Here is a 13,447-nt window from a genome sequence, read left to right as displayed (position 1 = left end):
GCAAGAGATTTAATGTCGTATTTTTCATCTGTAATTTGGGCATGATCAGTGGAATATGCAAATATACCACTGCAAAAGTGTGTGTAGTGCATATAAAGAATCAAGACACTATAAATACACCAGTAAACCGTCACAGGACTGAAAATAGACAGCTGTCTAGGGGGGAAACTGACGCTTTGGATGAATCATACTGAGGGTTTTATCAGTTCATTCAATATTTCAAGTGTCCTCAGTTTATCCAAGAACAGGATGATCAGAAAAGTGTCAGGTTTGAGGAGGATCAGTGAAATTTATTATGATTTTTTTCAGTTCCAAATTAAACTAATACAGCAACAACAGACTTATTATAACTCTTAATCATCAATTTTTCCCCACACTCTACTGGCAGGAGAACAGCTAATCTAAACGTGTGATGCATGTGTCATATTCCATCTTAGATCATGTATGAGCATAATGAGATACATACAAATGACAAATTACTTTTCATATTCATGTCTGACCACTGAAAAAGTGCCCGTATAATGGCCGATATGTGCCAGTAATATCTGATCAGAAGATAAACAATCTGATAAAACTTGTCAAAGTAACGTGGAAAATGTGACTATCCACCATAATTGAAAAATGCGTGCCAACACAATTACACAAATGGCTGCCCCTGCAGCTTAATGAAAATAAGCCGAGGTCAGTGAGACTCAGACTCCAGATAAAAAGTGGTTATGTTATTTTTTTTATTATCACAATAACACAACAATCTGAGCAACTAGATATTAGAACAGGAATATTTTTGACATTCTCCACTGGTGAAACGATTCCTCAACGATACACATACAACACACCCACAGTCTCAAGATAGATACGTCACTTCAAATCTACATAGGGCACGACTGCACGCAATGTTCTAGATGTCTTCAATACTTCATCAGAGATTCACAAGCACGTCTGAAACATCGTATTCACTCCACAACACGTATGTGCCTTTAGTTACACATGAGTTAGTTTGAACAGCTCACACATCCAAACCTGTGTTTTTTTTAAATACTGAGTACATGAACTGTATATGCAAACACATACACACACGACCTGTCGGAGATGGGATCGGGAAGATGATTTCACATGCACTCTAATTTGTGAACATGTTCGATTTTAAAAACAAGTCTTCATTAAGCCACCAGCAGGCAGGTCCCTGTGATGCTTCTCTCATGAGGAATATGAGAATCTATTTGCCAAAATGAAGGATGAATTCAGAGATACAACCACAGTTCCAAGTCATAACTCAGAGCACTACGTTGAAACGATTACAATGCAAGTACAAGTAAAACACATCCTAGAACCATAACATCTGTCACTGAGAGGGACCACAACAACTCTGAGTTTGCTTTTATATACTCAGGGACTTTATGAAAATGATCAGGAGGGGAGACAGGGTCAGAAAAGGGGTGTTGTTATTAAATCCACCATGGTGTTTGTTTGTTAGTTAACAGGACATTTCATTCACTTTTGTGGAGGGGCGGGACATGACTCAAGGAAGAACCCAGCTAATTTTGGAGTGAATCCAAATCAGGGGTTCAGATCCAGGATTTTTTTTAATTTCTGTGATTTCTCAGAGAGTAATTCATGTTTAGAGAACTACAGGTTAGGGGGGTTACTACATTTATTTTTTCAACGTTTATAGATTAAAGTTACATATCATCTTTTAAATACTTTTTTAACATTTAGAGAAAACTCCTTTTCTCAATCTGATTTTTGTTATGAGTGTTGATTCTTGCGTAAACAGAGGTTTTTGTGTCCCACAGTTTGAATCATTTTCCACATGAGAGATTTGTTTTCTCACTGGTCTGAAGTGGGCAGTATGGTGTGGAGAATGTGATGTCACATATTTATGTAAACCAATCAGGATTCAATCTGTCAAGAGTTTTTTCCAGTAAAACAAATTATAAATAATAAATAAAGCAGATTTTATTTTGTCATGAATATTCAATGTTTAGAGAAATACTTACAGTATTAAGTTTACAGTTATTTTTCAAATAGATTGATACAAGGTTCACCCTGCTTCAGAATCCTCAAATTTTCTATTGTCCATACTATTACTGAATCAGGGTTCTGTTGTTTCTGCCTTAGAAATAAATTATATACATTCACCAATACAGAACTTATGACATCACGGAAATACCACAGCAAGTTTTGCTCATGTATGTCTGCTGACCTTTTTCTATACAATGAATACACACATGCAGATTTTTACTATACAGAGGATGATGGTTCACAAAACAGCTACATGAGGGTTGAACCCCCTGGAAACAATTTATCATTATTCAAACTAAGGTTTTTGTTGCCACCAGATGAATCAGAGATTATGTTTTATATTATGTTTATCTTGTTGCTGTGAAGAATGATCACATGGCAACGTTCTCTTCATCAGGGCAGGGTGACCAGTGCAGAGCCCGACCAGAACTGAGCTGAAACAGCCTCAAACAAAGTCCCTCCACTTCAATGAAATCCTTTCTACAAGCTCAAGGAAAAATTTGACTCTTTGCATTTCTTTCCTTTTCAAAAGCCTTCGTCTTCAAAGGGTGACATGCGTTGCCTCCAGAGCCTGTTCAGTTCGGACCCACCAGGATCTTTCATGTCATAAGCAGGAGGGATTTCAAAGTATGAAACAACACTACGCCCGTGGTTGCTTGTTGCTGCTAAAACTTCCACGTGTGCCTCTGTGTGCAGAACACCATGCTGAAAACTAACATGCCTCCCTGTGGGCACGCCACTGTAGTTACACCAGGCCAGTCTGCATGTGCACGTGGAGAGGGTAGGGGTGGTAGACGAGCGGCGGCTGGGCCTGGGTGATGAAGTAACTGTTGTAAATGGGCTCTGTCATGTACGGGGCCGGCTGATAGAAGCAGGTGACGTTGGCCGTGTTGGGGATGGCGTTCTGCTCACCCAGCACCCTCAGGGCCAGCACAGTGATCATATTGAGTGTCTGCCTCCTCTCGTGTCCCATCAGACACACCGTGCTCTCGTCTATCACGCGTCGCAGCGTCATCAGGTAGTCATACTTGCTCGTCTCCTCGCTGCCGATGAAATGGCACTGCAGGTAGGCCTCGATCTTGCGCTGCTGCTCGCTCACATCAGGAAAGTCGATGAAGAAGCGGGAGCACATGTACCGCTCCAACGACTTGATCTCCGTCTCGCTGGCCGGCCTGAAGTTCCTCACCAGCAGGTCGCTGTACTTCAGCAGGCCCCCTCCTCGGATCTCCTCTGGGTTGTGGGTGGCGATAAGTCGGTGGCGAAGGTGGTCCATCGCCTGCTCAAAGTCTCCGTACATGCACTCAGCTTCGATGGTGATGGTGGGCTCCCCCGCTGCCCCGGCCCATGAGTTTGAACCACACCTGTTCAGGACCGTGTCCGTCAGCTCAGGTTTCTGCTCGACAACCTGAGGCTGCGTGCCGATGTTCGCTGCACACTTGTGGCTTTGAGTCTCTGAATCAGGAGGCTTCTTTGAGTGTTTTGGTTTAACAGTTTGTTCTGTGGTTTCATTTGAGCCGGTGGCACCCTGAGGCATACTAGCTGGACTGCATGAGGGAACTGTGAGAGCATCTTTACCCTCAAAGTTCTCCAACTGGGCGCCCGGTTCGTTTGAGCGATGAACTTGAGCGGTGTCCAGTGGCGAAGGCTTCGGCTGAAGTGGTTTGGGGATTTCTATGGGTGGAAACAGCTGTGTTGTAAGATCTGACAAATCTGTGAGCAGAGACCATTTCTCGGGTTTACTGATCATCTTCCGGGACATTTTTCTTTGTAATTTCGGTGAGGGGCAAAAGTCTGGTACCACTTCCTGTGATGTGCTGCAGGTTTTCTTAGCTGGAGGAGGGAAGGAGAACTCAAGCTGTGAGTCTTGTGGGTCTGAGGTCTTTTCAGTCTTGCAGATTACAGAGTCTACTTTGAACTGAGCATTTTCTTCACAATGGACAACTTCTTGTGGAGTTGACTTTGCTATATGTGTAATAGACACTGGCTGGGAAGCTTGCGACTCACATAGCTCTTCATTGTCCTGGAGCTTTAAACATGTTTGTGTCATCTGTGGATCCCTGACGTCTGTAAATAAAGTTTTAGGCGTTGAAGCTAAAGGAAAATCACTGTGAAACTGTTCTTTCTCTTCTCCAGTTTCCTCACACAGCTCAAAAACAATGTCCTCCTCTGAATCAACATCCTCAATGCCGTCTACTTCCTCTTCCTCCTTCTGTAAGTTAATGCTCTCTGCTTCTGACACCTGCTGGGCCTCATGCTTCCCATCATCCCGCTTCACATCTGCCTGTGGAAGCTCTCTCTCATGCACAGAAACTACTTCTTCCAGACACTGACTTTCCTCACCGGTTGCCATCACTGAGTCTCTGTCAATATCCCCTCCAACATCTGGAAGAACGCCTGCTTGCTCCTGCTTTTTCTTTTCCTCCTCATTGTCTGTTTTAGCCAAATTCCCAGGTTTCATTGGTAACTTCCCTCCTTGCCTCCTCTCAGTCTCCCAGTAGGACTCAAGCATGCGATCTAATATTATCTGGAACGAGTCCACGCTAAACTCAAACTGTCTTCTCAGGGAACTAACAAACCTGAGCCCCACAGTTTTAGCTCTGTTGTTCGACAATGAGATGAGGCTCCATCTGTCATGCTCATTGAAAACCTTCACCATTTTTTGCACATAGGCTTCCTTCATTGTCAGGCAAGTGATTTTCCGTCTGTTAACTCCACAGGGGAGGAGGTCTCGCAGGCTGCCCAGCACCACATCCTTAATTACCTGGAAGTCCTCCTGCCTGGGCAGCTCCACTCCGAAAATTATGTCTAGGTCCCTGTAGCCCAGGCCGTTATTCTTCACCAGGACATGGCTGGCGGTCGCACCATTGAGCCGTATGTCTTTCACCTGGATGTCTCTCTCGACCAGCCGATCCTTCACCACGCGGATGATGTCTTTTGCTCTCACCTGCAGGGTGGGGAAATTTCCTCGTCCGTGTATGGGGATGACCTCGGTCAAGACCTTGTCCAGTGCTTGGACTTGCTCGAGGGTCAAGTTGTGGAACCTCTTCTCTATTTGAAGCGCCATCCTCCTTACCTGTGAAAGAGAGGTCAGACATATTTATCACACCACAGCTAACGTCTGCCATAATCTAACAAACACTGCTTTTTCTTAGAGCAACATAAACCAATAGCCTTGCCCTTTTGTTTTCGGTGCAAGATGCCCTTTACAAATGGCAATGTGTAACAAATCACTTTTTTTTTACTTCGCATTATCCTATCACCTTGTATACACCTTTATTCTTATCCTTTTTCTCTCATTTGCTTTCTTGAATGTCTTGTCTTTTTTGGTCTTCCTCAGGTCCTGAAAGTTTCAAATCCATAAATACATGTGAGCAGCATGTCCCATGCTGACTGCAGTATGTCGATCAAAGGATCAGTGTCTGGAATTATGGAGGATCTATTGACATAATATGAATCAAATATTTGTTGTTTCTATAACTTTAAAACGAGGTCTTTTCATTAAGAACTGGTTCTCCACCATGTTGCACTGCCATGTTTCAACAGTATTGCAGAATGGACAAACCAAACACTGGCTTGAACAGAAAACTAAATAAGCAACAAGAAATTATATCACAGATCATGACTGAATGTTCTATGGATAAGTCCTAATAAAATACTTTTTTAAACTTCTAATCTAATGCAGAAAGTTAATTTGTAAGGTGTGGCTGTAGCTGAGCTATGAATGAGATGACTGGGCCTTCTTTCCAACTCCTCCCAGAATGCTTTGTGAGTTTTAAAATAAACTCTTTTGTTACGGGACATTCCTGTTGCACTGGCCACTGCCTCTCATGCCATTTGACGTGCTGGAAACATTCAGCAGCCGCCATGTTGAATCTCCTCCATGATCATGCAGCCATTTGCTGCCTACAGGTGACTCACCTGCAGGCGTGTCATTCACTGGCTGTCAGACACAGAGACAACCTTGGTTGAGAGATGTATGAGAGCTGAGTGAGCTGCACACGTGTGTTAATCTGAGCACTGAAGCTTGTCATGCCAGAGCAAGCATACACCGCTGTGCTTGTACACTTGACTGTTTCTAATACACAGCATGCAGCTGATTGACGATGTGTTTATCCCTGCTGTTATAATGTGACAATGTATTTGTGAGAGGGAGAAGAGTACGCCATGTTCTCTGACTCACTCACTACTGAAGAAAATGTCAGATTTTTTTTTGTCTATTGCTGGAAGCTTTAAAAGATCCTCACACTCAGATATGTTTATGACAACAGCAGGGATGAGGGATCAGTTAAGGATCCTCAGGGTGTTTTGAAAAATGAATGCTCTCTCATCATCCCTCAACTCGTTATAAAGTCCTTTTAATTATCTTTTTTTCTGCCTTCATGCGTCAGCCAACATCAGCGCATCATACTAAACATTTCTTTAAGGGGGGGGGGGGTAAATTTCACCCAGTTGTCACTGGATTTTTCCTTTAAAACAAATAATTTGGAAAAAATAATCTCACAACCAAAAACAGAAAGGAGCTTGATTGTGTACATTTAAATGCACACCATATAAACTGAAAGGTTTTTTTTTTCTGCTCCACCATAACAATACTCACATAATGCTTTTGCAGAGATGTGTATATCAGTGCAATTCCTAAAAACTTCAGGAGATCTATACTTCTTGAAACATCACTGAAACTACTTGATGGATTACCATGAAACTTGCTGGAAGGATGTGGTATGGACCAGGGAAGAGCACATTCAATTTTGGTGTGGCTCCAGATCTGAGGGTGGATCCATGATTATTTTTCACCTACTTTAACGTTGCGAGATAGTGTTTAGGGGACTGATATTTATGAGTGGGTGCAATTTGGTGCAGACCCAAATAAAAACCTGGATGTTGTGAATTTAAATGTGGATTCTCAAGAGTACTGATTGACCAAGGCAGTATGCACTATACTGAGTGCCATTCTAAGTAATATCATTGCTAATTGTATAAGTATTTTATCAGTTTTTCTGTGAATATTCTCAGTCATCCAGGTCATGGTATGCTTAGGAGTTGTAAGTGTACATATACAGAAGCTGGACTTGCTTGTGTTTCTTGAAGACTTCTCACCTCTCATCCAAGAGGCTTCTTCTATATTATTATTATTATAATTATCATTTCACGTTAAAGATGATCCCTGTTCCATCAAGTTCCTTTACCAGTTTTACATATAATTTGGATGAGCAGATTATGCAACTGTTTAAAATGTGTTTTAAGATTATAGGGTGATAAAAGGTTCGTATAAATAGTTATTATAGAGGAGTAATATTATGTGATATGTGTTGATTATATTAGTATTGTTTTCAAACGGACCTGGCCATGTGATGCATCTTTAAACAGCACCGGATCATCTGCTGAGTGCACAGTGCGTGGACAGCCTCGTGCGTTCCTCAGTTTATTTTGACGGTCATCCCCACCAGTGAGGAGGTGGTTCAGTTCAGTGGCTGTAGATTCTGTGGTCTATGTGACTCGGGGCACATGTGGAAGTGTGGCCCACAGCAGCCTCTAGTGAATCTCCCGGGATACATCAGCTCGGTCCTGCAGCAGGACTGCTCCTCAGCCTCTTGGCTTCTTTATAGATAAGACTATATGAGTCATACAGCCACTGAACGAAGCATCACACACTGGTTCTCCTGGATCCTTTCCCTGTGCGCAAAAAACAAAATGCACCACTTCAGGGGGCCTGACCACTAAACCTGCTGGACTGAATATAGCACATCACAGATTATATTATTCGTGATCTGGTTTTTATATGTGTGGATTTTTTTAAACTGTTACAGCAGCAGCATTTTTGCACAGGCCATTTGTTTTTTTCTTTTTAATGTGGAATCAATTGTGCTCTAAACTTAACACGATGCTTCCAATTAGTTCAAATATGCATTTTACGGTACATTTAACACATGATCGCAGCTTTTAAGTTGACAGCCATCCCAAAACAAAGACTGATATTATGCCTTAAACTGTCTCAACAACAATGAGGTTAAATAACTGTCAGAATGAGACACAGTAAAAAAACAGCTCACCTGCTGTGTGTCCAGACGAAAGTGGAAAGTAAAGGCAGGAGATGAAATAAGCAGCGAGCTGTGGCCAACAGGTTTTTTATCCGACCCCCGCTGAGAGGTTGATGCTGAACTTAACACGGACACTTCAGCGCAGGGAGCACTGTTTCCATGGCAATCAGGCGTCACGAAATATACGGTAAATCACGACGCTCGGCCGCGCGAGTTGGATACAAACCGTGCGCGCGTGTGTGTGCGTGGGAACACTTTCCCTTGTTCTCCCCCTCTCTGCTTTTAAATAAAGTTTGTTGTGTATCGGTGGAGGAGCACACGCACCGACGTGTCAGGCTTTAACTACCGGCGCGCCACCGCACTGCCGAGGAGCCGATGCGGGGTGAAGCATCACATCAGGCGGAGTGAGTCATCCCCTCTCCCCGCCGCGATCCACACCGTAAATCTGATCATCAATCAGCCGCGATCACCGCCCACCTCCCCGCCCCCGCTCCCATCTGGTTGTACCCACTCACACAACAACAAATAAACAAACACGTTGAAAGTGTTTATTTGTCAACAGCTTGTTTTTCTTTCTTCTGCTTTTCATTCATATTTTACGCGCGGGGGGAGGAGGCGCGAGGGGGGGGGGGGGGGGCAGCTCCCTCGTGACGTCAAACGGAATACCGCGGCCACGTGACGATGACGTCGCTGATATTTTGGAAAGACACCCGGAAGTGCAGGAGAACTCGACGACCGAAACCCGAACAGAAGTTTCAGCCAACGAGTCCGGCTTTATTTCCCAGATTATTGTTGGAGAGGTGTTCGCGAGCAGAGCAGCGACATCAACCGAGAGGAGCAGGATGCCTTCCGCCATGGACAGTATCCTTTTAAAAACTGCGGAGAAGAAAGGAGGTGAGACTGCGGTGTAACGTCGGTGCCAGAGCGCTCCGGCAGCGACAACAACACGGTGCTTGTCGGTGGGATTCATGGGCATCGGACGTGTGAAACGTAGATCAATGGGTCTCATGTTCGCTAAAGAAACAACTAATGTCTTTTTAAGGGACCCGCACTGTCTCTAGTCGACTCCAGGCGTCGGAGCAGAGACGCGGGCTGAAGGCCTGACAGGCTCCGATACTCACGTCTGGAAATACCCGACTGCTGCTGACAGCGGCTGGGTCACAGGTTTACTAACGCAGCCAGGATGTGAGAGGATACTCTCACTGAGGAACAACAGGGCCGGTGTGTGTTTTACCTGGTGATCCTTTTTAACACCATGGAGGTTTAACACGAGTGAAACCAACAGGCGAATTAAAGGGAAACTCCAACAAAAGCTGTGTTGGCCTCTGCCTCGATACAAAGCCAAGAGGTGTTCCAAAACTGAACTGACATATTCAGGGGTTTTAGACTTAAAACTGAAATTAAACAAGAAGCTGAAATAGTTAAAAAAAGATATTATAATAAATGTGTAAACGTCCTGAAGGCACTGAATGTAGTTCATGTAGTTTAAAGGTGACAGGGTCAGAGATCTCCAGCTGTTGTTCACATGATTCAAACACATTGATTCAAGAGGCGTTTAACCATTTATTGATGTCGCTGGTTGGGTAATTTGTCTGCGTAATAAACATCATAGATTACGTCATTACCATGCTTACCATTACTAGACAAAATAATAAATTGGAAAAAAGCTCTTTATCAATAATAATACTTGAGTTCAAAATCAAGTATGTTGTCCAATAGGATTTTTTTTAACACAATCATCTTGTGTCTGATCTCTTACCTTTTCTTTCTTATTTATTGTATATATTCACTGTGTGAATGCACACTTGCATCTAGTCATTATCTAGTTGACAAATAAACTTGTCACTGCTCTCTGGTGGACAAACTGCCTGCAACTGGCCTCAAAACTAGTTTGGCAATTCAGTCCTGACATTTCCTGGTACTTATCATCTGACATGCACACCGAGGCCAATATATCAGCATGTCAGATTTATCGGTCTAGCTGTGTATTAAACCTATTAAGGTAAGAAAATATAAATATGGATCCAAGGTTGGATTACAAACTGAGCTAAGCAGGTCATTCTCTATAATTGTTAGTATTTAAAAGCACCTAGAAGGCTCCAGGTTTGATGTGTGGAAAACATTTTGTGCTATAGTGGTGTAGAGCCCAAATTATCTCGAGGTTGGCTGATATTATGAGCTGGGCGGCCCAATACCACAGGACATAACCGATGGCCGAAACAAGAAATTGTTGTTTTTGTTTGGACTTTGTTCTTCCTTAACCTCATGTTTCAGAACATCTCTTCAATTTAAGAATTGCTGCCAAAGAACTCAAAAGAAACTCCACGAAATGTGACAAAGATGAAAAAGCGGAGAAATTGAAAGTTAAGAAAGTAAGTTGCACCTTTGAAATCAGTCATCACAATAACACATTACTGAAAGAAGCTTCCTGGTTATTTTTTTACTGAACCAAATTATTATTGTGTCGTCTCTAGGCCATACAGAAGGGGAATACAGAAGTGGCGAGGATCCATGCAGAGAACGCCATCAGACAGAAGAACCAGTCTGTGAACTTCCTGAGGATGAGCGCTCGGGTAGATGCAGTCGCAGCAAGGGTTCAAACTGCACTGACATTGAACCAGGTACGTTGAAAACAGGCTCATATTGCTGTAAGCCTAGCAAATCAGTTACTGGCTGACCATTAGCAATCCTGACTCAAAGCTTAGTTTTGATTTCTGTTTTGATAATTGAATCTATGATAATTTTGATAATTTTATTTCACAGGTCACTAAATCTATGGGTGGAGTGGTGAAAGGCATGGACATAACCCTGAAGAGTATGAACTTAGAAAAGGTGAGTGGCATTTACATATAAAAGTAGTATTTCCCCTTAGTCTTTTTGTCTCTGAATCATCATACTATTCATCAACCTCTTTGCGTTCAGATTTCAGCTCTCATGGACAAATTTGAACGGCAGTTTGAAACCCTGGATGTTCAGACAGCCCAAATGGAGGACACCATGAGCAGCACGACAACACTCACAACACCACAGGTACATGTCTCTGCTCTTCTGGTCATTCTTGTGGTCTCACTGTGTTTTCAACAAATTCACTGTATATCAATTTTTTCTAATGTGTGTTTCAGAACCAAGTGGACTCATTGCTGCATGAAATGGCCGATGAAGCTGGGTACGTTTTTATTTTATCAATTTTTTTCCCAATGAATTTGTTTAAATAATATAAGATTTATGTATAGATATACAGATATTTGAATTCATAGACTTCAGGCATAGATTGCAGTGTTGTTATGTCAAAGAATTTGACAGACATTTGAGGAATATTTAAAACTGTATTATTTAGTAGAGTGTAAGCAAAGACACTGTGACTTTAATCTAAAAGTAAGTTTGAAATGTCTGTGTGTTTAGATTGGACCTGAACATGGAGCTCCCTCAGGGACAGACAGGATCAGTGGGTACCAGCGTGGCCTCTGCAGAACAGGTACGCTCCTACTTCTCACAACATCCTTGTTTTGCACTTTAGTCACAAGTAAATGTAAAACAAAGTTTGTAAAAACAAAGAATTTAAAAATGCAAAAAGCGTAGCTCCTGGGCCACACCAGGTGCGTGTGCAGCACGTGACGCTGCATCGCTGAACAACTGCACCTTGCAGGCGTTTGTTATTCACGAAGGAATGTGTCTGCTGTTGAGCTGCTATGTGATGTTTCTGGTATGACTACTGTATTTCCTCGAATAAAAGTAGGCCTATGTACTCTGCTAAATGCCAGAACTCTACGGTATGAAACTGAAGAAAAATGAATGGATGAATGAATGGACAGAATGGTTTCAAATATTTATGTTTATGACAAAGTCGTCAAATAGACATTTGAAACTGTGGTAAAAGATCATTTTCACTGTCTGATTTGCTGCAAACTGCATGTGGTACAAAGATAAAAAAGGGATGAGACCCCGAATTTCGAAAGGAAGCACAGCTGCTGATAACATGGCCGACAGTGTGTGATGCACACCTGCCGCTCAGACATCTAGTGTGGCCCAGGCGTAGAGAAAGATATTCTCTGAATAACCCTGATTCTTTTGTCATCATCATCTTCATCCTCTCTTTCTGTCTTTGCTCTCTCTTGTCCAAAGGATGAACTCTCTCAAAGGCTCGCCAGACTCAGAGATCAAATGTAAAGGAGGACTGCAGTGGACGTCACTACCTGAATATTACTCCCAAACACTTTATATCTGTACCATGTCTTCGCTCCTCTTTACATCTCATATCTGTCTGGAGGAGTTACATTATTATTGTTTTTTTCCCACACATAACGGCCCTTACTGGTTCAGTGCTCATGATAACCTCATCAATTAGACACCCCAAGCTAACAGAACTATTAAATGTGTATACTTAAAATCTCCACACCTGAAAATAACTTGGATTGCAACAGTTATTACCCTGTATATTATTTCTATACAAGTTATGCATACTTGTGGTTTATAAGATGAAAGTTTTTGGATAATGGGTTTCAGTTATTTTCTTTGTATGTGCATGATTGCAGAAGGCATATATGCATTTCTCTTATAATCAGATAATGGAAGACCCCCTCTTCCCCCTCCTTACTGGTGAATAGAAATATTGTGTTGATTTGTTGTATTTTTCTTCTGACAAATAATAATAATTTTAAGAAGATATCAGATGATTAGCTTAGGTGTGTTTGAGTCTGGTCATCTTTGGTGTTGTCACTGATTGTTTGGGAGGGGGGTTTCAGTTTGGAGATTACATAAAGTAAGTAAACAATAAAGTTTTATAATACTTTTATTGTTTTGACTTCTCAATGAATTTATAGTTTTCAGTAAATCCATATGAATCTCTCTGTGCAATCTGTGGTGACAAACTCACACACCGTATATCCACAGCTCTGTGACACCTCAGAAATTGCAGTGCTTTTTTCTGCTGAAGTATGGCCAGGAAATGAAAGGTGTCATTAATCAATATTATACAGGTATATGTAACGTTATGTATATATACCAGTATTTGATTTGATTGCGTGTACATTAGCATTGTGTGGTTCCAATGGAAAACAAATGAAAGATTATAGAATAATTCTTCAAGTATACGATTACGCCATCTAAAACGTAATCGTATATTTGAAGAATTATTCTATAATCTTCAGAATATTTTAGGTGATTCTTCTTCACCAGTGATGCCGCTGCAGGAGGCGGGTCTAATGTTACCTGCCTGCACTGATTGGATGAGTTACCAATTCCTTTCTCATTATTATTATATTCGTTTAAAATAAAATAATAATCAAGTATTGAGTACATATATTTATATGTATATTTATTTATATACATAGTGGAGAAAGATTGAAACGTCACAAAAAAGTAATTTACATCCCACCACTGTAACACCC

At 41.8% G+C, this 13,447-nt stretch overlaps 2 protein-coding genes across 3 annotated transcripts; one reads left to right on the top strand and one right to left on the bottom strand.

Annotated features, from left to right (window-relative positions):
* Positions 1–2,627: 2,627 nt before the first annotated feature.
* On the bottom strand, positions 2,628–8,205 carry LOC109628305 (uncharacterized). Of its 2 annotated transcripts, none has more exons than XM_020085346.2 (2): positions 8,073–8,205; positions 2,628–5,095 (listed from the first exon to the last, which is right to left on the bottom strand). In XM_020085346.2, the coding sequence occupies exon 2, from the start codon at positions 5,084–5,086 to the stop codon at positions 2,768–2,770; it is 2,319 nt and encodes a 772-aa protein (XP_019940905.1). In that variant the 5' UTR covers positions 5,087–5,095; positions 8,073–8,205; the 3' UTR covers positions 2,628–2,767. The 2 variants fall into 2 exon arrangements, with proteins under 2 accessions (XP_019940905.1, XP_069366250.1); XM_069510149.1 differs by lacking the exon at positions 8,073–8,205 and adding an exon at positions 7,363–7,505.
* A 516-nt stretch (positions 8,206–8,721) lies between these two features.
* Positions 8,722–12,852, top strand: chmp1b (charged multivesicular body protein 1B). Its single transcript, XM_020086268.2, has 8 exons — positions 8,722–8,921; positions 10,335–10,432; positions 10,535–10,681; positions 10,824–10,892; positions 10,983–11,090; positions 11,183–11,226; positions 11,463–11,535; positions 12,183–12,852. Exons 1-8 carry the CDS (start codon positions 8,903–8,905, stop codon positions 12,225–12,227), a joined length of 603 nt encoding a protein of 200 aa, XP_019941827.1. The 5' UTR covers positions 8,722–8,902; the 3' UTR covers positions 12,228–12,852.
* The last annotated feature ends 595 nt before the right edge of the window (positions 12,853–13,447 follow it).

This window comes from Paralichthys olivaceus, chromosome 15 (genome assembly GCF_024713975.1).
Source record: "Paralichthys olivaceus isolate ysfri-2021 chromosome 15, ASM2471397v2, whole genome shotgun sequence".
NCBI classification, from domain to species: Eukaryota; Metazoa; Chordata; class Actinopteri; order Pleuronectiformes; family Paralichthyidae; genus Paralichthys; species Paralichthys olivaceus.
This window is presented reverse-complemented; position numbering and strand designations above follow the sequence as displayed.